The sequence below is a fragment of the Sceloporus undulatus genome, chromosome 3 (assembly GCF_019175285.1).
Source record: "Sceloporus undulatus isolate JIND9_A2432 ecotype Alabama chromosome 3, SceUnd_v1.1, whole genome shotgun sequence".
NCBI classification, from domain to species: Eukaryota; Metazoa; Chordata; class Lepidosauria; order Squamata; family Phrynosomatidae; genus Sceloporus; species Sceloporus undulatus.
This window is the reverse complement of record NC_056524.1, coordinates 70082787-70108559: the sequence shown is the minus strand read 5'-3', so window position 1 is coordinate 70108559 and position 25773 is coordinate 70082787. Positions and strand designations below refer to the sequence as shown.

The 25773-nt window shown below is 39.3% G+C and overlaps 2 protein-coding genes across 2 annotated transcripts in view; both read left to right on the top strand.

The window, feature by feature from the left end:
• The window catches only part of HMGN1 (high mobility group nucleosome binding domain 1), a 1114480-nt gene that overhangs the window by 591545 nt on the left and 497162 nt on the right, over positions 1-25773 (top strand). The window lies entirely within an intron of this gene.
• DSCAM (DS cell adhesion molecule) overlaps positions 1-25773 on the top strand; it is a 494765-nt gene that overhangs the window by 418453 nt on the left and 50539 nt on the right. The window contains exons 20-26 of the mRNA XM_042456815.1: positions 459-641; positions 11701-11818; positions 14347-14510; positions 15626-15724; positions 18813-19001; positions 21925-22215; positions 24233-24409. Of these exons, the coding sequence (XP_042312749.1) occupies positions 459-641; positions 11701-11818; positions 14347-14510; positions 15626-15724; positions 18813-19001; positions 21925-22215; positions 24233-24409 (1221 nt within the window). The remainder of the gene's footprint in view (positions 1-458; positions 642-11700; positions 11819-14346; positions 14511-15625; positions 15725-18812; positions 19002-21924; positions 22216-24232; positions 24410-25773) is intronic.

Below are 25773 nucleotides of genomic sequence, written 5' to 3'. Positions count from 1 at the left end.
TTGAGATATAATAAAATATAAAATTATATTGATATATATGGTCTTTACAGAGTAACATGGAAAAAAAATTGCAATATTCCAGAATATTAAGCCATATCAAAATCACCATTTATTTACCACCATTTTTGGCAAATTATTAGCAAGTGGTCTAAGAAATGGGCCAAGCTGCCAGTATGGTGGTTTCTTCAAAGTTATCACAGACTGAGTTTATCAATTATAGGTGTGGATTTTTTAATGTTAAGAGTGTGGACATGAGTGTGGGTGTGTTTAACATTTTGCACACAGAAGGTGAAACTAATTCCTTTTTATCAACAGATTGCAACTGATTTGCAGCTATAAGTACTATCACTGTAGTTATCATCAATCTGTCTGAAGTGACAGATGTCCAAGAAATACTCTTAACTCTTTCTCCTGCTTCTTCTCTTTCTCTCTTTTTATATGTATATTGTTCACTTTAGTTTGGGAATATTTGTCTCTCCTGTCACAGGTAATCAGCGAGTTTGAAGCTTCTCCTGACTCATTTTCCTACAGAATCCCCAACTTGAGTCGGAATCGACAATACAGTGTCTGGGTGGTTGCTGTGACAGCTGCAGGAAGGGGCAATAGCAGTGAAATTATCACCGTGGAACCTTTAGCTAAAGGTAAGCAAGCTGGTGAAATGAATACCATACAGCTTTAAGGGAATTAATTGGGTTCGAAGAAACCAAAAAGCCATCAAGGTGCCTGCTGCTAAATAAATAAATAAGATTTCTTTATTTCTATCCCGTCCCTCTGTCCAGGACAACCGGGGTGGCTTACAATTTAAAACTGTACAATGCAATCCCAATATCCCACCTCCCTTAAAATAACAATTGAACAATGACAATTTAAAATATATCTTAAAAACAGCAAAAAAAAACAAAAAAACAACAGACTATAATTATAGCAGAATTCAAAGGGAACAAGTTCTAGTTTGGTTTGCTAGGTAGAATTAACTATTTGTAAATCATTCTGGGTTGCAACTCACTGGATTGAACTTGTTCAAAACATATCTTGCAGTCATTCCAGTTTGGGAGGGACAAACCCAGTTAATCCTTCCACTTTTTCAGCTGCTTTTAAAATGTCCCAGTTTCTATATCCTCCTGCCACTTTCCTCCTTTGTCCTCAGCTTATTTCAATGCTGCAAAGTAGTTCCCACTCTATCAGCTCATCAAGAGAAAGAAAAGAGAAATAGGCAGTATCTTGGTTTCCCCCCATAAACTTAGGCAAAAGCAAACTGTGGCACCTTCTCATTGCTTGTCTGTTCTTCTGTATTAATAACTTTTGACATCTTAATAATACTTTGATTTGTTTGGCCACATGTGTCATGATTTTTATCTGTGAAATATTGGTAGGTATATAGAACTGACACAGCTGTAAATTGTGCATTACACCTCTGAGCAAGATTTTATCGTTGTCCCAAATGAGTGGGAGAAAGGATCAAGAAAATAATGTGTAAGCGACACAATAGTAACAGTACAACTGCCTGATGAAAAACTGAAATATTAGAAGAAATGATGTAGGGTCCTTTGGGTTGTGTTCTGATCTGGAAATTCTTTGGCATTATATTAGAAGCAGAAACATAGGCTGAGATCCAACATCAGCTTGGCTGAACATAAAGCTCTACCAAGTATGTTCTCACAGTTGCAGTGTCCCGCTCTCAGCCATTTCTGCTGCTGGATGTGCAAAGAAGACGACATCATCCCTGTCGCATATGCAGGTGCAATGCCTATGCATGTCACCAACAGGATTCCAGTGACAAATAATTACAGTATATGGTTTAATATCATTTTAAGTATCATTATCCCATCTTATGGAATCCTAGGATGTGTAGCTTAGTCAGACCCTTAGCATTATCTGCTAGAGAGCTCTAGTGCACTCCACCATAAACTGTGAAAGAGAATTGTGTGTACAATGTCAAACTACAAATCCCAAGATTCCTTAGGCGGGAGCCATGATAGTTAAAAGTGGTATCAAACTAATATAATTGTGTACCAAATATACACTTTTGATGGAATGCTACTGAATTCCCTATTAGGATAAAGTACTCAAGCAGAAGACAGTAGACAAGCTCTGAGGTTTAGATAGCATCCCAAGTGTTGCTCTTTGTAATAATGGAAAATTCATTCAGCTTTCATGGTTGCAGAGGATCATCGGAATCTAAATTGGCTACCTTTATTGATACAGAATGGAACACAGTTGCTGCACCCTGAGACAGAAACAAGCAGGTTCCTTTTGAAAGCATTTTGGAACTGTCATGAGCCTTGTGCTTTGGATTCCTCATTAGTATCTGCTAGCAATATAATGTAATTTCATTAGCTAGGCTTCATTTACTTCTCTTCCTTTTGATCAACAGAACTGGTTTTTGTGACTTTAATTAATTTTTTTTACTAGAACAATCCCCTTGAGAATCTGAGGCTTCTCTTGAAGACTCCCCGAGCAACATGATTTCAGGAGAATCATATCACATATACAAGATTTCTTCCCCCCCCCCCCTTCTTTTATAGATCCCAACAATCCAGCAGCAGCCCTGTAGAGCAATTTTTCCTTTGCTTTTCACAAGCTGCTTTGTACAAATTCTTTTGAATATTATTTGGATGGGATAAAAACCGACTGAGATTAAACATTCCAGTTACGTTTGATGCTAATGCCTCTTTCTCGTGTTTGTCTAATTGGTATAAGATGAATTCTCACCCTCTAGTCTGTTCTTCCTTGTTAGCTGTGATTTCTAATCTGCATACTTGACTGAAGTATTTCACAACTGAAAATTTGATCCTGAGTGGCGTTGTGTTCTGAATTTAGTGCAATGCTTATTAATGCATATGAAAGTTATGATTGTATTATTGGGCAGAATAAAAGGATAGAACATATGTGCAATCCATCCCCCCCTGCACACACAAAGTTGTGTTAGACAAAATATGTTCTAGTATTTTATTGAGCTCCAGGCCTCTGTTCTGCACAGCCAGGAATATTGTCTTCGTTGGGCACTTCACAATATTGTATGTGTGAGTATACGTGTGTGTGTATGCTTGCTTCTACACTCCATGGTACTGAATATCCATTTGTGAAGTCCGGTTTCACCTACCATTATTAGAAATGGTTGGACACACATTTTACTATACCAGAGGAGAGATGAAATGGAGTCAGGATTACATAGAATATTGGGAGAAGGGATACTCTCCTTTTCTTTTCTTTTCCTTTTTTTCAGTTTTGAAATTTTCCATCTTCAAATATTTGAACCCTCAAGCTTCTTTTGTCTTGCAAATGTATATATATATAGTCTTGAGTATGATATATTGCTGAAATAATTACTGAAATTGAATTCTTCCCCATGTGTGCCCCCTACATTCAGTAAATATTCCTGTTTCCAAGAGGAGGCAGGCCATTTTGCACTATTAAGCTATTAAGTTGAAGAGGCCTTTAGAAGCAAAGATGTGGCAAATAACATGTCCTTCCCCCTTTTTCCATCTTTATGGCAATCAGTCTGGATGATGCAGAGCCCAATCCCTGGTTCTAATCTCTACAATATAAGGACAATTCAGCACTGAACCCATCGTATACCATCCTTAACATGGATTTCAAAAAATCACATTTTGCTCCAGGTCTTTCTAGAAGTGATACTGGCTACAACATGTATTGCTGTGCTAGCTACCACCACTGGCATGAGATCAGAATGAGGTGCCCAACTTTGTGATCAACACTGGGAAGCATAGTGGGACACACACACTGTGGAGTGCCTAGGTAACAGGGGAACTTCAGGGCAGCCTTGGGGCCAGAATATTCTGAGCTGCTTTCTGTAGATCAGAACATTTATCCTTCAGTATCTACACTTTTTTCAAAATGTTGTGATGATGTGCTCCAAACAAAAACTGCATTCAAATTATGTAGATTAAGGAAAAGTGTGTACAAAAATGTGCATGTTAGAGGAAAAACATAGGCCTGAGAGCAGAAAGCTATCTGAATCTGTCTGAACAGCAGCTTATAGGTACTTTGCATCAGTCATACTCAAAATGTTTTACCCTTGGGATCCCCCTCCCTTTACATCTACATGCATACTCGCACCCCTCCATAGTTGATGTAGTATGTGAATAAAAAAAATAGTGAACGTATTTCCATTCACACATTCTTACATAATCATATTTCAGTATTTTATAAGGAAATAACATTGTTCAAAGTAAAACAGTATTTAACTCAACACAAGATAAGGAATCAGGGCCTCCAAGTCTCGCACCTTCCTTGAGCAAGTATTTCACACACACACCCGGGGTGGTCCTACCCCATCATTTGAGAACTGCTGCTTTACATAAATAAATAAGGAGAACCATTTGCAACTGTTGGAAGACAATGTGTATGTTAGGCAGAGTTGGGTACTAAAATATGTATATTAGGAAAATGCATACTTTTTTTTAAAAAAAACCACAGATTGAGCCATTGTAATAATATAGAAATGACTGGGTATTTTAAAAGTAGTGCTGTGCACTGAGACTTGCTAAATCCCAGAATTCACACTTTATAGCACCAGATATACCTGGAGTGGGTGGGAAAGGGAGTCTTTCTTTCCCCCTGTCTCCTGGATGCAATGCACTCATCACAGTATACTACAAATCTAATGGTTCTGGAATTCTTCATGGCTTGTGTGATATTCAAAAGATCTTAACTGCATTACCAATTGGGTGGAAGTTGTTACTTATAAAATTAACTTGACAGCTTTGAACTTTGAGTCTTTAAAAAAAAGCTCCATTAAATATGAAGGATCTATTTTTGTAGCTCTTGTCATGCAGATTAGGGCACATTTACTTTTTGCTGTAGACTCTTTGCAGTGGGTTTCATTAGTAATTGCCCACTTACTTGTTATTAGCTATAATGGGATTCCACCCTTCAGCAACATTTTAGCATCACAGCAATCTTGTGAGACACTATGAGACTGAAAGAGGACAGTGGTTCAGGACTGTATGGGAAGATCCATAGCCAGATAAGGACTGGGCCATAACCAGCACCACTAGCCACACTATGAGATCAGTTTGCTTATATGGACTGACCACCTTTTGCTACAAAATTAATGTGTTCAGTATAACAGCTGAAGGGTCTAAAGTGTCTATCATAGATTTGGGAATGATCTACAATGAATTCTGTGTGATCCCAGGTGACATGAAAGGAAATGAGATGACACCCTTCCTCCCAGGGAAGAGTCTTACACATTCTGTGGGAATACTAGAGACAATAGACATATCAGGAAAAAAGAAACACAATTTAGATTTAATATCAGGAATAAAATTGCCTTTTAAAATTTGTACCTCTGACTAAGTGAGAAGAGCCAGTCTTATAACATAAATTTTGAATGGGGATTTGACTTCCATCATAATGGAAAAAAGCATTCCGTGGTAAAACTGAGTGAGGCCTTAGAAAAACTTTCTGATGTTTTAAAATTTATTGTACTCAGCTGTCTTGTACTTTTGTGACTATAATAACTTTTCATAAAGGCTTAACATAACCATATTATTGTAAGCATATTAAGCACCTTTGGTAACCTGTTAGCTAGAAATCATCACCAGCTTACCTGAGGGAACGCCTCCTCCCATACAATCCTTCCCGCACTCTCAGGTCCTCTGGGAAGAATCTCTTGCAGTCTAAGAAAACCAGACTGGTAATGACTTCCCAGAGGACTTTTCTGTTGCCACTCCAAAAATCTGGAATGACCTGCCAGAGGAGATCCACCATATAACATCTTTGGAGGCCTTTAAGAAGGCAATAAAAACAGATCTCTTCCAGCGGGCCTTCCCAAACTGACCACCTTTGGAATCTTCACTCTCCAGTGGCATAGCTGTTCCTACCGGACTGTGATCACAATTGATTTTATTGATTTTATTGGGAGCATTTTATTGGGAATTGCTGTTTTAACTCTATTTTAGGGTGGGGGGGAGTTTTAGGATGTTTTGCTATGTTTTTACTTGAGGGTTGTTGTGTAGCATTTTTATTGTTTTCTTGTTTGTTGTTACCCGCCTCAATCCAATAAGGGAGAGGCGGAATACAAATAAATATTATCATCATCATTATCAACAACAACAACAATTTTTTTAATTTAAATTTCAAACAAGTACACAAACAATTTTCACATATCACATACATTTAGGATATCAACATGTAAAAAATATAAAACACACACACAAGACAAACGTAAACACACATTTGCAAACTATGTATCATGTAGAGCTCATCGGTTCTACTCATGCTGACTGGGTCTGCAGTAGCCAACATTCCTTTTTAGTTTTCTTCAGTTAAGTTCCTTCACTCCTGTCTGTACCTGGCTTTCACTCTACCATAAGCATCTGAAGAAGTAGACTAAAGTCTACGAAAGCTCATATTACAAACTTCTTTCTTTTTTCTTTTTTTCAGTTAATCTCAAAGGTGCTACAAAATCTCTATACATTATAAACACATATTGTTAAAAGATTGCATTATTATTATTATTATTATTATTATTATTAAGCTTTATTTATATAGCGCTGTAAATTTACACAGCACTGTACATAAAATCATTTAATTAGACGGTTCCCTGCCTTCATGCTTACAATCTAAGAAGACACAACACAGAAGGAGAAGGGAATGGTTGAGGGGAAGGGGATCAGGTCCAGCATTCTTCTCTCCCTCTGAGGCCTGGACCAAGGCAGATGGACAGACTGAGGGCTCTGTATCTTAAGGATAGGCCTGATGGCATTGGCCCACACTCTCACCCCCACGGAGGCCAAGATGGAGTCAGATGCCTTGTGGGGAGGGTTCAGTTCCTTTAGTGAGGCCGGATGGGAAGGCCTACCTTTCTCTCCTTCTCAGAAGCAAGGATGGAGACAGATGCCTTGTGGGGAGGGTTCAGTTCCTTTAGTGAGGCCGGATGGGAAGGCCTACCTTTCTCTCCCTCTCAGAAGCAAGGATGGAGACAGATGCCTTGTGGGGAGGGTTCAGTTCCTTTAGTGAGGCCGGATGGGAATAATATGTTTTATTTATAAAAAATTGATTCACAATTACATTGTTTAAAAAATTGATAACTGGCATACAATACACTAAATCAGGGGTGCCCAACTTGGAAGGGGGCAGGGGCCAAAATTAAGGTCGGCTAGGTTGTTTGGGCCGCCAATAGGTTTAGGATGGTGAAATTTGGGATATTTAGGTAAAATGTACGACATTCAAGAATAATGAAGGACATGACTCAATAAAAGCTGGAAGCATATAAATGTAAATCCATACTTCTTAGCCATGCTCATTGTGGAATCCCTCCTCCTGGACAGGAAGGCTGAGATGTGGGACATGTCCCGGAAAAGGAGGGAAAGTCTGGCGACTCTACCAAGGGGCAAGGTGTTCCCTCCCTCCCTTCTTCTTTTTCTTTTCTTCTTTCTTCCCTCCCTCCCTCCGTTTTTCTTTTCTTCTTTACTTCTTGACATTCAGGATAATCAGATCCAGAAGTATGCAAATAATGATCCTTGCACTAAATTTTCAAAGGGGTGTGTCTCTTCTGCCACCATCACCTTTCTTCCCCTGTATAAATTTTTCATGAGAACCAGTGTTGTGTAGTGGTTTGAACACTGAACCATTACTCATAAGATCAGGGTTTGAATCCAAGCTCAGCTATGAAACCCAGTGGGTGACCTTGGCCATATCACACACTCTCAGCCTCACAGAAAGGAGATGGCAAAAAAAAAAAAAAAAAATACCTTGCCAAGAAAACCCCCATGATAGGGTCACCTGAGAGTTGACATATTTCCCAAACAAATTGAAGGCATGCAACAACACAGACATCCTCCCCATGTTAGACCCACACAACACAGCCATCACCCACACACAGAGATTGTGTTTGACTAGGTCTACCCACCTGTCGGGCTGCCCCGCCAAAACAGTGGCGGCCTCCTCCTTCTCCTGACACCCCTCCGCACAAAACAAGGGCCTAAGGCCTGATGCCCTCCTCCTCTTCCTTCCCCACAATCACCCAAAGAAGGGCCCAAGGCCCAAGCCTTGGCACAAGGCTGCGTGCCAAGGGCACCGGGGCCTTTCTCTCTCCCTCACTCCCCCAGTCACAAAAAAAGAGGCCCAAGACCCAAGCCTTGGTGCTAGACTGCATTCCAAGGGTGCCACAGCCTTTCTCTCTCCCCTGCTCCTTCCACCCCTGCAAATTCACCAAGAGAAGGGCCCAAGGCCCAGGCCACGCTCCATATGTGCCATGGCCTTTCTTCTCCCTCCCCCCCCCCCCCCAAACTCACCAAGAGAAGGGCCCAAGACCCAGACCAGGCCATGCATCAAATGCGCCACAGCCTTACTTCTCCCTCTGGGCCCTCCAAACTCATCAAGAGAAGGGCCCAAGGCTTTCTCGTGGTCTCTCACTCGTGGTCTCTCACTCTCACTGGGCTTGCCTGGCCAATAGAGTGAGAGGAGCTATAAGCCTGCCCCCAGCAATAGCTTCCCTGGGAAACAGAGGCAAAGTCCCTGGGAAACAGAGGCAAAGTCTGTGGGAGGAGTCCATTGCTCCCAAGTGCTCCAAAGCCCCGAGCGATCAGGACTCTTGGAGCTGGGACATCCTCCTCCTCCTGATTCCAGAAATCCTTTGGTGGGCCACGTGTGGCCCACGGGCCATAAGTTGTGCAGGCCTGCACTAAATTCTTCTTACCGCTCCTACTACCATATATCTTATAATGACATTTATTTATAATGCCCTTTCCACCAATATGACCAAATCAGATGATAAAACACAGGACTATAAAATGCTAAAAAACTAAAATACTAAAATAATATACTAATATTAAAAAAAAGTTATCAATACTTTTCCTAGGCCTGGAGTATCAGAGTACTTAAGACAGGTTTCTTTAAAAAAAAATTAATAGTGTATTGCATATAACTCCAAACTGATTCTTTCCTTCATGGTATATGTAGGCAGTTCTAGAACTGAGAACATGGTGGGCAACTGTAAAAGAAGTAGAAACAGGGCATTTCTCCTTGGACCTTATTCCCTAGCAGGCCACACCATCACTTTTCAGCACACTGGAAGGGACATTGCATCACTTCCAGCCGACATTTGGGGCAATTTTCATACTCTTTTGTTGCTGTTTTAGAGGGTTTAGGAAAAAGGGGAAGAAGGCCACCATCTCTGTAGCCAATTATGGGTTGATTTGGTAGGTTTGGGGGAGGGACATCCAAAAATTGGCATAAAAATTAAATAGGTGAGAACCATGGGACTTCGGAAGCTGCACTTTGGGATCCCAAGCTACTGATCCAGAGCAATGTTTGACATTTATGAGTTATTTATGGTGTTGTGGCGGGGTCAGGAAGCATACTATTCTAGTTTTAGCTCTATAGATAAGATTTTAATTTCCCAGAAGTATACTAAAGAACATATCACAATATTTGTCCTTTTGGGGGTGATAAATACACCCGCAGGTTCCCTGATTTAAAAGCAGATTCTCCTAATACCCTTGGGTGGGATTGTTTCAATTGTCCATAACTGTCTTACTTGTCCATAGTTGCTTGAAGAGCCACAAAATAGTACCATGCACACAAACACCATCTTACGACAAGACACAGAAGGAGCTATCTATTTTATTTTTTTCCACATTTGAATTTTGTAAACTGTAAATGGTGGCAAATTCTGATGCAAAACATGCTGAAATGAAATTCTCGCCCATCTGTATTGAAGACTTGTCATGCTTGGAAAAGAGCCAGGAAGTATAAAGCTTCCAAGTCCTCCTCATGAAGGTTGCTTCATCTTTTGTCACATGTCATTCCTTCACTTATTATCATCTAAAGTCCCTGGCAGTTCAGAAGTCTGCATTAGTTTTAATTTAATGTTCACATATCATTAAAGGAATTGAACTGTGGGCTGATTTAACTGTCAAAATCTGTCTTGCCTTTGGAGTTTCTTCCATCACTATAGAAAAGGAGATATTGACATTTTCCTCCATCGGACCATCCTCTGTCAAAGTAGAGGAAATAGAGATCTAAGAAACAAATTATGTTGAAAGTGATGAACTTGGGTGGTGTTGCTAGCTGTCAGGCATTAAAATAATGGGTTTGTTTATACAGATTTACTAGAGGTGAAGAGAAAGCTGCATCAATAGAGCAGACATACATAACAACATATGGAATAGTGTTAAAGCATAAGTAAAAAGTGTGTTCTTGAGGCCTTTCCTGTAATAACTTACATTTATTTATTTCAATCATTTTCAGTCTGTTCTTCAGTCAGAAAGGTTTCCAGTGAGACTTAGATAAGATCAATAACCAGCAAGATGATATCTTCTTGCAAATATTGCAAATTAAGTACAAATGGAGCCGTATTATAACATTGGAAGTCCCAAGTTGTTCCCCTGAGAGTGGAAAGCTGAATAGAAAATACCAGTAGAACGAAGGGTCAAAGAGAAAAATGTTATATTTCAGGCAGAAAAAATTGCACATATCTGTCCCAGTCTCAAATAAATTGTTCAAATTCCTCTAATAAACTGTAAATGTGATGGTGACACGCATGCTTTCCTCATGCCCACTGGATGTGAATAATGCTGCTAGTGTTTCCCATCCTTCCAGCCTCTGTATTTTTTTTCTTCTCATTCTTTCCCAGAATCCCATTCTTTCCCAAATCGAGCTTTATTGCATTGTTTATTGAAGTCACACTGCTGAAACCCAGCACTCAACATTGTGTCCCTCACTATGCTCCCCATAAAAATGCTGCCAAAAAACCCAATCAAACAAACAAACAAACAAAAATCCAACTAGACAGAAGATAAGAAAGGTGGGGCTGGGATAGGCTCCCATCAAAAGACTTTGTAAAAAGAAGCTTCTTTGTCAGAGGTCTTGTTAATGGTTGGGACACGTCTGTGCAAGTTTTTGTGTCTGAAATATAACATTTCTTTTTGACCCTTGGATCCACTGTTTTATTCTACTCGGCTTTTCACTCTCAAGGGGACAACTTGGGACTTCCAGATTGTAATACTGCTCCATTTGCACTTAGTTTGCAATATTTGCAAGAAGAGATAATCTTGCTGGTTTTTAATCTTATCTAAGCCCCACTGGAAACCCTTCTGACTGAAGAACAGAGTGAAAATGATTGAAATAAATAAATGCAAGGTATCATAGGAATGACCACAAGAACAGATTCTTTACTTATACTTCAACACAATACCATATTTTATGTACATCTGCTCTATTGTTGCAGCTTTTCTGGCAAGAAAAAAAAGAGAGATAGATGTAACAGTGGAAAAAACCAAGGAAGCTGACAAATGGAGGATGACAAAGTCTGAACATCCACATACCTGCAGTAAGATGGTGTGTGAATGAGGCAGTGAGATTTTGCAGTTCAAAAAACTCATCTGGAAGTATACTAAGGCCACTTAGCACCTTGAATATACATGATGTTTTCAAAAATTCCTTCCAGAACAATAGAGAAGTACTGGTGGTTAAAAAATATGTTTGCTTTCTCAGCTATCTTGAGGATCTTTTTTCCTCTTTACCATCCTTTTGACAGATATGAAAATTCTATTGTTTGTGTTCCATTAAAACCTTGGTAATGTAGGTTGAAATTAATTAGTCTCATATAAACATTGCCAGAAGCATCTTCACTTTTGTTTTAAATATTTAATTCCTTCTGGGTTTCCACGCACTCCTTGATGAATGCAGTGCCATATCATTCTCAATTTTAACTGTTTTATTCCTCAGCTCCAGCCCGAATTCTGACATTCAGTGGCACAGTGACAACCCCATGGATGAAGGATATTAGTCTCCCATGTAAAGCTGTTGGGGATCCTGTACCTACAGTGAAATGGATGAAAGAAAGGTAACCAGCAACGATGTGTGTACCTTGAGTAAGGATTGTTATCCATTTGTTGATACAGGTGGGACCCCATTTTAGAACGGGGAGGATCTGTTTCCCTTTAAGGCTCTAACCTACAGGGAATTTTTGTACTGCTGTTTTGGTATCTTGAAGTGTGTGTATGTGTGTGGGGACAGAGGGCCCTATGGGTTTTGGAAGAATTGGGAAAATGATAAAGGAAACCCCTCCCTTCCTCAAAATCTAGCCTTCCTCTGATTCCTATACAGCAACAAGGAGCTGGCAGTAGGACTGAACCTGAGCATTTTCTAGCTCTTTAGCACATGAGAGGTAGGGGAAACATGCAGTTCTGAAGAATGCAAAAGGGGAAAGGTGTTCCTTTTCTTTACTTCCTCTTCAAACTGTTGACTACATGCCTCCTCTCTCTCCAACCCTTTCCCCAATACATTTATGCTTATACAGATCTTTCACTGCCCTCATTTTTTTCTGGATTTTCCATAGGATTGTTGTTCTCATTGTTCTTTTTAACATGATGTATTCAGTGTCTCAGTTGTTACCAACCATAGACTTAACTGACATACTAACACAGTCTGACTTCTCATCCTTCCATGGGTATTATACCAATATTCTGTAAACTCCCATGTTCTTGTTAGGCTGTCTTTACATTTACAAAGTTGATATTTCTTCAGACTTACGGATTTCCTCCATGTACACAGAGGTATTTACAAATGACTACCACCCCTTTTTAAGTGCCTTTGTTTCATTAAACCCTCCTTTAACAGGAATTGCTACAGATCCTATACAACAGCTTTGGGGCACTCTATAGAACTGATCTATCAGGCTGCTTTGACATATGCCATATATGTAAAATAGGTGTTGTTACAGACTATCTCTGCAATCGTTTTCTTGTCCATTTTTCCATTTTTCCCTTTCCTTTTTCAATTTACAGCAGTTTCCCAATTGTGTAAAGAGGTTATCATATACAGTATACAAAGCACATTCTATCTTGTATGTGTAGGTCTTTAATATAGAACCCACATCCTCACTAGGAATAACATGTCTGTGGCACATGTAAAGATTACTATAACAAAAGAAACAGAAAAAGTTATTACATTTATCTGTAATAGTCCTCTGCTCCAGAACTATAGTGCAGGTAGTCAGTGGAAGATGGTCCAGTGCCTGTAGTCTCACCAAGATAGACCCAAGACCAAGTTTAACATCCAGTGGTTATCATTCTTCTGTTATTTTAAATTCTGTTATATTAAATTCTGGCTTAAGCCTCCATTCAGAAAAATCTGGAGTCCAGCTTGAATAGCAGTCTGTCCACCCGCATTCACCAACTTGAGATTTGATCAAACAAGAGTATTAAGAGCATAGACAAAACTACAGATCATTCTTCCTGGATTGACAAAGATCAAGCAGGTTTTTGGCTAAACAGAACAATTTTTAAAATGTTATGATAATGATTGATTTGACTGAATATCATTTTAAAAATAGATAAAAAGTGGCCTTAATATTTATTGATGCAGAAAAAGCATTTGATAACATTAATTGGGAATTTAGGTTATCAACTCTAAGAATGATGTGCATTGGAAACAATATGAAAAATGGGTGGCAGCAATATACACAGAGCAAGAGGCGAAACTGATGATAAATGGAAAGCTGACAGAGGGTCTGTGCAGATCGGCCATTAAGACCAGCCTGGGGATGAGGTCAGAGCATGGTGTCCGCATGACATATGCTCCGAATCTGTCCCATGGTGGCATGGCTGCGCACCACACCACACAGCGTGCAGCATCACAGTGCTCCCCTGGTGCTGCGTTTAGATAACGCAGTGCCAAAGGAGTGCTGTAAAGCCACAGTGCCGCAGCTACAGCACCATTTCCAGGGCTTAAAAAGGAGCCTGGAAAGGCCAGATTGGGGCCACAGCTGTGGTTGCTGTGACCCCAGTCTAGTGAAGACAGAGGTGGCTGCAGGCAAAGGTGCCCCCTCTCCCCTTTATTGTTTTTTATAACACAAGAGATACTGAATAATAACATTAGAGAAAACAAACAGATTGAAGGAGTTAAAATTAAAGGGGAGGAATATAAATTGAGGGCATATGTTGACGATTGTCTGTTATCATTATTAAACCCAGTTGAAAATACAGAGTTGGTGTTAAAGACTTTGAAAAAATATGAAGATGTCTCAGGATGAAGTAGTGAAATCTTTTGTAATAGATGAAAATATAGAGCAAAAACATGTGAAACATTATTTTCTATGACAATTGCAGCTAAAATAATTTATGCATCAAAATGTAAGAAGAAAGAATGCCCATCATCCTTCCTCTCAGATCTCCTATGCTGGTGGGAATTGGTTCATCAACATCTGGAAGGCAACAAGTTGCATATCCCTGTTAATGAATCAGTTTAACTTCCTGAACCAGGAGATGTTTTTGGTTTCCATTTTCTGACCCTCTTTTAAAAATAACCCCAGTCCTGAGTAATGTTGGTTGTAACCTCTTTAATGTATGAATTTTGTTTCCTGTGAGGTAGTAACGGGACACCCAGTCTAGTGATGATTGATGGGCGAAGAAGCATCTTTAGTAATGGCAGCTTTGTCATCCGTACTGTGAAAGCAGAGGATTCAGGATATTACAGCTGTGTGGCCACAAACAACTGGGGATCAGATGAAATCATTTTGAATATGCAGGTCCAAGGTAAGCTAATCAAAGTCTTCTTTCATTATGACTGGTTGTGCACTTAAAGCACTTAAATTATCATTTCAGTAATTCTTCTCATGTCAAATAAGAATATTCCAGAGACCAGTATGTGAGGTTTTAAAAATCAGAATTTGAAAACTGACAAACAGGAGCTTAGCCATAGTAAGATGACCAGGGTGATGAGGGATATGAAAAATGAGACATAAAAGCAGCCATCAAATATCTGAAAGGTGGTCATGCAGGAGGCTAACTAATCCTTTTCAGGACTACAGTCAATGGTTGGGAACTTCAAAGAAGCAGATTTCTGCTAAAAATTACAAAAAACCCTCCTGATAGTAGTTGTTTGATACAGTGGAATTGACTGCTTTGGGAGGTGGTGAATTCTCATTTAATAGATGTATTTATTCAGGGTTGGATGACCGTCAACTGTGATATGCTGTAGTTGTGTCCTCCCTTATGGATCCTGCATAAAGCAGGAGGCTGAAATAGATTCCTTCCATCTCTTTGCTTCTATGAAAGGCAATTATATTTCAAAGCACACTGACTAATCACAGATAATGAGAATGGATGTTACATCTCACTAGCACTGATCAGTCAGTTCTGTAGTGATTTCACAGATGTCAATGTTGTTGCATTAACAAGGTATGCCAGGGATTTGTGGCAGCTGTGTACTTTTATCCTGAGCGAGGGTAGAAATCATGGATCCCTTCAGATATTGTTAGACTGCATTTTTCAGAATTTCTCGCTATTGGCTGTGCTGGGACTTTCAGTCTAACAACATTTAGGAGAACTGCATGATTACCAACCCTGATCTAAAGTAACAGCTGAGAAAATGTTTTCCCAACTACTGTGCCAAGATTTTAGTGATGGGAAAGTCAAAGGAAAAATTAAGGTTACAAAATGCCAGATAAAATTATATAGTACTCAAATGCCTAAGAAAAAGAGAACCTTTCCACTAAGTCTTAACTAAAGATGTCAAATCAGACACATTGACAGATATGATTTGCTTTTATTCCCGGCCCCAAACAATTATTTAATACACGTCAGTAAGAACAGTTTTAAATTATGCATAATCATTTCATTTCCCCCTATTTTTAATTACTCTTAACTAGTTCCACCAGACCAACCGAGGCTTACTGTGTCCAAAACCACATCTTCTTCAATCACTCTTTCCTGGATACCTGGAGACAATGGAGGCAGCTCTATTCGAGGTAACAGAGTCCAGGTCCAGTTAAAAATGATTTACATATTGCAGTCTCAGACCTAATACTGGGCCCTGTTAGCTTTGGGTAAGGGAAAACAGAGATATTTTACATAGGGTTCCTGAAATTTGGGACACTGCTGTTTCATGGGTCAGTAATGCCATTATTATTATTTTTACCTTGTGGCACACTATATCTATGGCACATTGCAAATTATTGGCATTTCCAATTCACATGTAGCAGTGTTGCCTTGATACTGGAGATCCCAAATATTTCCAGCTTGAACAATCCAAAAATGCAACTTGTAAAAGGAAATGGAACAACTTAGTCATGACTAATTCAAGTACCATTAATTTAGGTGAATTAAGTTTGAATAACAAAAGCTTCATTCAGAATGGCCAAATGTGTTATGGCATGGTACTTTTATATCCAAGAACCAAACAATGGTTCTCTTGACCTCATCTGTTTCTTGGTGATGTTGGTCAATAACCACAATCTTTTACATCTCAGCTGAAGGCATCTTTTGCCCCCTGTGCTACCCCAAAATATGGGGTGGGGCTGGTAGCCTCTACCAACTGTGTCACCGTCTCCTTAAATCGGTGATTCCCAAACTTTGATTCTTCCAATGTTTTCAACTTCAGCTCCCAGAATTCCTGACTGTTGGCCAAGCTGGCTGGGCTTTCTGGGAGTTAAAATCCAAAACATCTGGATAACCAAAGTTTGGGAATCACTGAGATGCTGGGTAACTTGAGGACTGCTCTCACCTGTGTATACCAATACTAACTGTGGATGAGTCCAGGTTTAATGAATAAAGAAGAATTTTATTTAGAAATGTGCTAGGATGCAGCCAAACACAGAGCAGCAATTCAAGCATAAATACCATTACAGAGCTAGCCAAAATAGAGGTACAGAAATTGGCTAGCAGAGGCTAAAGAGTGTAGAGTGGATAATATTTACCAGTCCTGAAGAGGGATTCAAGGAAAGAGGGGTGTGGCTCAGACGGTGTCTGAGGAAAATACAGTGAGTGTGAAAGGCTTTCTGTGCACCCATAAGGTTAGAGTAGGAGCTTGATGTCCTAGCCTTGAGGGGTGCTTAACGTTCCCACATGAAGTACAAAGAGTTTGGGTGCTTTGTCATTGAATTGACAAAAGGGGCAATTTTAGTTAATTTACTTAACTTCAGATTAACAAAACAGTGAGTGGATGTAGGATAGCCCCAAGGTAGATGGACAGTGAAGTTGGCGGAAAACATGGTGAGGATAGGTATGAGACATGAGATCATCTTTGTGTCCAGTGCAGGAGGATATACAGAAAGCCTGGGGAAGGACAAAGTGATCAACAAACCCATTTAGCTTTTGGAGGCTGAGTGCCCCAACTGCAAAACCCACTTATTAATTTCAAAGTGCCATGTCCCTCTGGCTTTCTAGTAACAAACTCTGGCAAACTCTGTGCTGGGTCAACGGCACATGTGCCCACAGAGAAGGCTCTGAGTGCCACCTCTGGCATGCATGCCGTAGGTTCGCCATCACTGATGGCTTTGGGTTAATGTGCCTTTCCCATGAGAAACTTTCTAATGTTCCAAAGGGCACAGTGACCTCTTAAGAACATTCCTGGCTCTAGATATGAAAATATGAAACCCCATATAAATTGCAGAGGATGATGGGTGTGCTAACAGCTCTTACAGTAAATGTTGGTACATTTTAAATTCCAAACTGATGTGCACTCATATTGTTAAAGTTCATTTTATTTTGCTTGGGATCAGTGCTTTCCAGATGCAGAGGTGTAGATGTTAAAGTTTTCATACTTTTATGTAAAAATGGAAACTTTCTAGTTTTCTGCCTGCTGAAATCAATCCCCCCCCCCTTTCCCCTTTCTCTTTGTTTTCTATACTTTTAATCTAGTGCTAGAGTAAACTGGCTTTTAAAAAGCATCTCTTTTGCACCAGAGTGCTTCAGTTTTTGTGTGTGTTTTTTTAATTGTTAAAAAAACACAATTTCCAGATGGGGACAGGAGCCTACCGAAAACACAGTGAAAACCAGACACAAATATAGTTTGCCTCCTCATGGAACAAAAAGCTGGATGAACCTTCATTCTGAATCTGATCCAGAGAAGGCAACATGCAGATTTTGCTCATGTGAAACGGTGGTGTAATGTGAATTCTGAATCTAGAGTTAGACCTCTTACAATAGATTATGCAGGGGGGGGGGACAATAGATGGATAGGATTTTTTTCAAGATTTTTATAAAGAATGTATAAAAGAACATCCAAGAAGCCAAACAAAAATTATGCTCTGCTTACACAGATTTTGTGTGGCTGTCAGGATACCTCCCATACAATTCAATAGAGTGATGAAATTCAATCTGAGAAGAATTCCCAGGTATCCTCACAGAATTTCTTCAGGTCTCTGGAAAGTTGATTCTACTTTGCACAGCAGTGTGGGAGCACTTGGGCCCGTTACAGACGGGCCTTAAAAGTGCACGCTCCGCGCGTGCTAGGGTTAGAAAGGGGCGTCCTTTCTGGACGCCCCCAACCCTAGCACGCACGGAGCACACACAAAATGGCGGTGGCCGTTCCATACGGCCACCGCCATTACGACGTCATGACCGCACCGCATCCAAATGAGGTGGCATGGACATGACGTCCTTGCGCCACAGGAGGGTGCTTAGAGCGCCCTTTACGCAGCGCAAGAAGGAACTCAACAACGCAGAGGAGAAAGGGGCCAAGCGGCCCCTTTCTCCTCCTCCCCACCGCCATGGGGTGTCCTTGGGGCTTGAAGCCCCAAGGACACCCCTTTCCAGGCTGTGGGGAAGGGGTGGTGGATCGGGGCCTCAGCAGCTGCCGTTCTAACCGCTGAGGCCCCGATACACCGGGGAAAGGCGCGCCTACAGGCCGCCCCAAAGGGGCAGTCTGTAATGCGCCTTAGTGTTTAGTGTTCAGTTTAGTGTTCAGGAATACGTCTCCAGATTGGATTCTTAATCGAAAATTTCAACAGATGTCAAAGCTCTTTCTACTCACCTGTTAGTATATAAACATTCATTCATTTGTGTATCTAGTTAACATAGTATGTGGTAAAACTCATGTCTCGGTATCCGTGGCAGGTTATATACTTCAGTATTCAGAGGACAACAGTGAGCAGTGGGGTAGTTTTCCAATTAGCCCTAGTGAACGTTCCTACCGTTTAGAGACACTGAAGTGTGGTACATGGTATAAGTTCACGCTGACAGCCCAGAATGGAGTGGGACCAGGACGCATCAGTGAGATCATAGAAGCCAAAACACTTGGAAAAGGTATGTGAACTCATCTTCCATTGTGCTTCTAAAATAAGAGAAAATTGCATGATACAGGTTCAAATAGGATGGATAGTCATTTCCTAACCATGCCATAAAGTGGGTATTACTGCAAGAGACCTGTTTTTGTATGGTGGTCAAAAGGGTAAACTGTGAGAGGGAAGCCTCTAGTCTGCATTTCAATCATGGTCTCATTTACATCATTCCCTCAGCCTCCCATTTGTAGAAAATTATTATATTCTCATAATATTGAACATTACCTTTTACATTGTCCTCTGTATATATCTCATAGACATAGGTTTCTTGAATGTATTTTAAAATCCCTTTCCGACAGACCTTGCCTTCAGCAGATTTGTGTCCTTTTGACCAGCAACAATGTATTTGTTACTTCTATGGTAGCAAAATTTGGTTTAGCTGCTTGCAAGATTAAAATCAGTTTTCTTGATCGGAATGATGGCTAGAACCATTCTAGTTTTATATTTTTATTATTTTATCATTTATGATGTATTATTATTTTTTGTTGATGAGTCTCTTTTACTAATTTTACCATGTTGTTTTATTTGTGGTTTTTGTGCCTTGGAATTTTTTGTACTATTTTTGTATTTACTGTTTGGAACTATTTTATATTATGACGGCTTTTAGCTTTTAACAATAAACTTCTATACAATCTATATTCTCATTATATGATATATGAAAATGGGAAGCAACCAATACATCATCATGTTACATCGAGAAAAAGAAAACATGCAGTAACTTTGTATTTATTTGATCATTTTGTTGGGTATATAAATTCATGATAGAGAAGGACTACTGAAATACTTGAGTATTAATTGTCATTTTCTTTTATTAACTGTACATTCTGTCTTCTTATAGAAATGCCAAACTGGTTTACTAAGAACAGGGCAGCCAATTTAGAAAGCAGGTTGTTGTTGTTGTGTGCCTTCAAATCATTTCTGACCTATGGTGAGCCTAAGGAGAACCTATCATATGGTTTTGGTGGGATACAGACCGCCGCTTTGAGGCGGTCTCCCGCCGGCGCCATTTGCTCCACGCGGGAGCCGCAGCAGCCAAACCGCGCGGCTCCCGCGCGGAGCAAAAAAGAAGCTCCATTTTGGAGCTTCTTTTTGCGGCGCCTTTATGACGTCGCGAGGCACCGCTGGCGCATTCGTGGTGTCATAGGTGTCGCGACACGTCTGGACGCTATGCGTCCAGTACGTAAACATGGCGGCCCCCATGTGGAAGGGGCGCCGCCATGTTGTACGTATTCTATACGTACTAGGGTTAGGGGGGTGCGGAAGCACCGCCCCTTCCTAACCCTAGTACGTATAGAATACATACTATATGGCAGTCTATATCCCGCCTAAGTTAGCAAAATTTGTTCAGAGGAGGCTTGCCATTGCCTTCCCCTGATACAACAAAATAGCATTAAGTAAACCAATTTAATTAAAACCTAGAAAATGTTCAAATCCCCTCCCAATAAGTCATGAGTGCTCTCTAGGAATTTGCACACACAAAACAAATCTACAACCCACAATTTAGATCAGTCAGTCTGAGCCTTTAGTCATCCAGCTATTTTAAACATCAACTCCTTGCCCCTAACCAGCTTTACAAATGCTCATGAATTTTGGGTGTTGATGTTCAAAACACATGGAGAACCTCCTCTCCTAACAACATGAATATTTATATTTATTTATAAAGTTTATAATATATTTATATTATATATAATATAATTTATATGTTATAAATATTTATAATACAAAGTTTGTAATATTTATAAAGTTGAATGACAATATTCAGCTTTGTAAATCATAAAAATGTATATGATATCATAACTTCCTAACAGGAAAACTGTTGGAGTTTTTAAAAATTGGGATGCTAAGACTACCAGGACTCTGCCATTTGATATATTTTATATTAGACAACACTCTGTAAGACTGTGAGAAAACAAAAGAAATTAACAATGCTGTTTGGGATGCTCCCTGGATTTGAACCAGTTGCAACCTTTTCAGAAGCAGCACACTTGGGTGTGTAGAGCCATTGGAGATGTAAATAATAACTGATTGCTTTGTAATGAAAAAGCTACAGTGTAAGCAAGAGCTAGCATGTCACCTGTACCATGAGCAGTAATTGACACAAGAGTAATTGGATCACCCATTAATTTATTATTATTATTATTATTATTATTATTATTATTATTATTATTAGCCAGGAGTTATCTGACAACATTTGGAAGGATATTTGCATTGTGATTTGTGTAGTAGCCTGGATTTGTTTACTTAAAAATGCACACCAAGCAAAATCTTTGGACATCCTGTTAGTGTTCAGACAATCGAATTCTAAGATTCACATTTCAACCAACAGTAAATTACATAGACAGGACTGCAACCATTTTCTTGGTTTTGTTTTTTAAAGGAAATCATCTTCTAAAATACAAGAGGTGCTAGAGCTCATATTTGATACCAGGTATTGCACTTGATTCTGGAAGTACTGTACAGTCTGAGAGAAATGCCTCCCTGTCACAATGATATTGTGGTGCACCTCTGAAGGTAGTACTGTAATAGTTACTAAAGACTAGTTACAGCCAGTAACTAGAGACTAGTTACAGCCAGTAACTAGTGTTGTAACCAGTAACGAACTGGTGTTAGTGTAAAAGAATCTCTAAAAACTACTGTGTCATACACTAGTAGTACTATCCCATCACATTCACTCTCCAGAAAATCTGAAGTAACTGGGGAAAAGAAATGAAAGAAATAAAATGAACAGAAAAAGGAAAATAGAAAAAAAGTAGAGACGGGTGACTTTAAAAATTATATGTAAGGATTAAAAAATTAAACAAGTTCATATAAGTTAAAGATACTAGAAAGGCACCATGTTCTGATATCTTTTTATTAAAACTCTTTAAATATATTTTTTTTTCTTGTAGAACCACAGTTTTCAAAAGAACAAGAACTCTTTGCCAGTATTAACACCACTCGGGTACGATTGAACCTTATTGGCTGGAATGATGGTGGTTGTCCAATCACTTCATTTACTCTGGAATACAGACCATTTGGGACCACAGTATGGACAACGGCTCAGAGAACATCTCTTACAAAATCATATATAGTGTATGATCTTCAGGAAGCAACCTGGTATGAACTGCAAATGAGGGTCTGTAATAGTGCTGGGTGTGCCGAGAAGCAGGCCAAATTTGCAACACTCAACTATGATGGGAGTAAGTGCTTTCATTTCACTGCTGTTTAATGAAGAACAATCATAAATAATTTAATTTCACATAACGCAGTCTAAGTGCCATTTAATTTTGTCTGCTGCAGTATGGTATCTGTAGCAACTAGATGATATAAACAGTAAAGATGTTTACAATCTGGAATTCCATCTGCCTCTTGTCACATGGAACATCTCAGATGGAGCTGTACAAATTTATGTCAGGCTTCTCTGATGGCCATACTTTGCAGTAGAGCTTTATAGCTCTATTTAGTGTAGTGAGATGCTCCATTGCATCAAGAGGATTCCTTCCCATCCAGCTATCAGCTCTAATTGTTGTTGTAGTAGTTATGCTTGTTGTTGTGTGCCTTCAAGTCATTTCTGACTTATGACAACCCTAAGACAAAGCTATGATGGGGTCTACTTGGGAAAATATATTCACAGAGGTTTGCCCTTTCCTTCCTCTGAGGCTGAGGAGAGCTGACAGCATGCGGAGAGCATAGAAGAAAGCCACTACTCTCCCACTCTGTTTTGGCTTTCTTTTCTCATGCAGTCAGTATTGCAGGGAAAGCAGGGTAATAATGATAACAACAACAATGACAACAACAATTGCTGATTTGGTAACTGTCCACAGCACGCATCCTTTGTACTTACTGCCTGGGGACAAAGGTTTGTCATTTGTTATAATCAATTATTGCTGGGTGGTCTATTTTAATCTAGAAATAGTAGCTTCTTAGTGATTTGGGATTAACATAAGCTACAAAGTTGCCCAACAACATGCCTCTTGGAAAAAGTCATTGTGCATTAAAGTATGATGTGACCAAATCTATCCTTTCAGAATTTTCTAGCAAGCAACTGAAATCTCTTGGCAGGATATTGAATAATTCTCAATTAACAGAATTGAGCATTAGCCCTAAATGTTTTATAGTAATAAAGGCTATGGTTTTCAGACAATGCTTTCTGTCATTGTGCTATTGGCTCCAGTGGCCATTTTCTAAAGGATATAGTACTTTTATGTTACCTGAAATGATCCAGTTCCCACTCTAGGAATCCCAGAGCAAAAATAAATTGATAACTAGAGCCCTAAATTGAGGTAGAACATGAACCATTATAGTCATCACTAGCTCCCTTTTCTATATCTCAGCTGGTAAGCAGCAGTCTTATCATGCTCATATGATCTGTGTATGTGCTCATGCACATAACTGACAATGGAGAGAAGAAGTTTTTCTCCACAGCAGGCATAGCAGCACTCATTGAAAAGCAGGTCATACCCTTTAATTATTAACATTGTTGAGCTCAAAAGCTTTATTGTATGTAGCTTTGAATATTTTATAGAGAAAACAAAACATTATAAATAAGATAAATAAGAATAAGACCACATGAAAAAAATTTGAAAAACCTGTTTGGTTGTCGCAATTCAGAATTTCCACCACTTATAAGCTCAGTGACAATAGGAAGATTTGGGAAAGGAAGGTGATAAAGAGGAAAGTTTCTGAAATGGCACTACAAAAAACCCCAATTCATTTCAAATTTGGGTCCGCATAATGGTCTGTTGTCAAGCAACCTTCTAATCTGATAGTCCTCCCATTCCCTATACTTTCTAAGGGGAGGAAGAGGGTAACCAGAATTTGACAGGAGCTTGGGGCAGTTTGAAAAAACTCCTTAAGCCTCTGGATCTCAGTAATGACAACATCTGTGTATGCTCAATCAAAAATCTGCATTGCAAACAAAGATGCTGGGAACTGTTTACTCCTACTTCCCCTCCTCATTCTGATCATATAAGGAGCCCAGAAAAATTCAAATAACATTTCATACAAAGAAAGTTTTATAGCTTCCCTTTTTACTCAAACTAGTAACATTGCATGTCTGCCTCAAAATGCCCCATCCCAAATTATTGTGTTGAAGCTTTCCTAATTAATTAAACTCCTTAGGAACATACAGGTGAGCTTCCATACACCATAGTCACTTAAAAAACCCAACCTTTTCTCTTCATTGATAGGCATCTAATGTCATGACACTGTTTCCAGGTACAATCCCTCCACTCATTAAATCAGTTGTCCAAAGTGAGGAAGGTCTGGCAACCAATGAAGGGCTAAAGATGCTGGTGACCATTTCCTGTATCTTGGTTGGGGTCTTGCTGCTTTTTGTGCTTCTGCTGGTTGTGAGAAGGAGGAGGAGGGAACAGAGACTAAAGAGACTCAGAGGTAAGTATGGATACCAAAATGTTTGCTTTAACACATTGTAGTCACCTCACCTCATCAAGAAAGTGGAATTTTATGTAGAGGAGCTGTAAGAAATAGATGGTGGAGCCATTTTTTAATGTTATGGGACACTAGACCTGCCACTTTTCCACAGTTGACACCACCCTAATATCATTTGAGAGGATGGTCACATTTTTAAAAAGTCTGATATTGCTGTGGCAAATAACCATGGCATCACATGAGATTGTGAGAAATGTCAGCCCCAACTAGGGAGGAATGAATATGTCATCTGAATGTTTCAACAAAAAATTGAATAAATTTGCAAATGTTAAGTTCTTACCAGAAAAAACCAAAAAAGATTCTTAACCATCTTTGTTAAACTGGTGCATCTATTCGTATAATAGAGTAGAGCATGTTGTACCAGTCTTCCACATACCTGTTAAAGATTAGGAGGACATTGTGGAAAAAAAGAGGTGGCAACCCTAATTCACTACTACTTATCTGGTTGAGTAGACAAAGATTCAAATCCAGACTTCTAAAAGTTAAGCTCACTGTCTGGGTGGGGAAATCTGTCTGTTTTGCCCGCTCTCTATTATTATTATCACTATTATTATTATTAATCAAAATATTTCATTGATTTCTTTTAAGAAACGAAGAACTTTCAGAAAATTCTTATTAAAAATAAAATAAAATGAATTTTTCATCTTACTTTAGCCTTAAGCACATGAACATCCAGAGCTGCCAAAAATGTATTCTGTACCAAAAAGCCATGCTGAGCAGCAGTCAGGGCCTTTTTCTGGTTCAAGAGCTGCCCTATAGAAGCACCCAGGTTTTTCAGTCAGAAACCTTTAAAAAAGATTTTGACAATCTGTATTTCTGGTAACCATGCTTTTTCTTTTGCCTGAGAAGCATGTTTTTCACAATAAACTCACAATTTTCATGCAAAAAATCCAACCTTAAGCAAGACACATAGGGTTTTAATATATAAATCATGGGGTTTTGCCCAAAATAAATCAAATTTTGCATTCTGTTTCAGTGCTGAATGATTTCCTGAAAGTTTTTGTGATATCCAAATTCCATGTGAAATTTGTGCACATCTCTATGTTATTTTTGCTGGCTAGGTTTCCCAATCTTCACCCAAGAAATAACAGTGAATATTCTTTCTATCCCTATCAAAGGCCCATCTCCCCAGAGATGTGTACCATGCCAGTCTTAACATTTGACATGTTATATGAAAAAGCTGATGTACATACAGCAATATCCCCTTTGTGTTTTCAAAGAGAAGATTTCAGGCAGATACTGTCTGAGAATTTTAGCGACTGGGGAACTTTGTTTTCTTCCTGTACTTTGTGCTATATTGTTTGGAG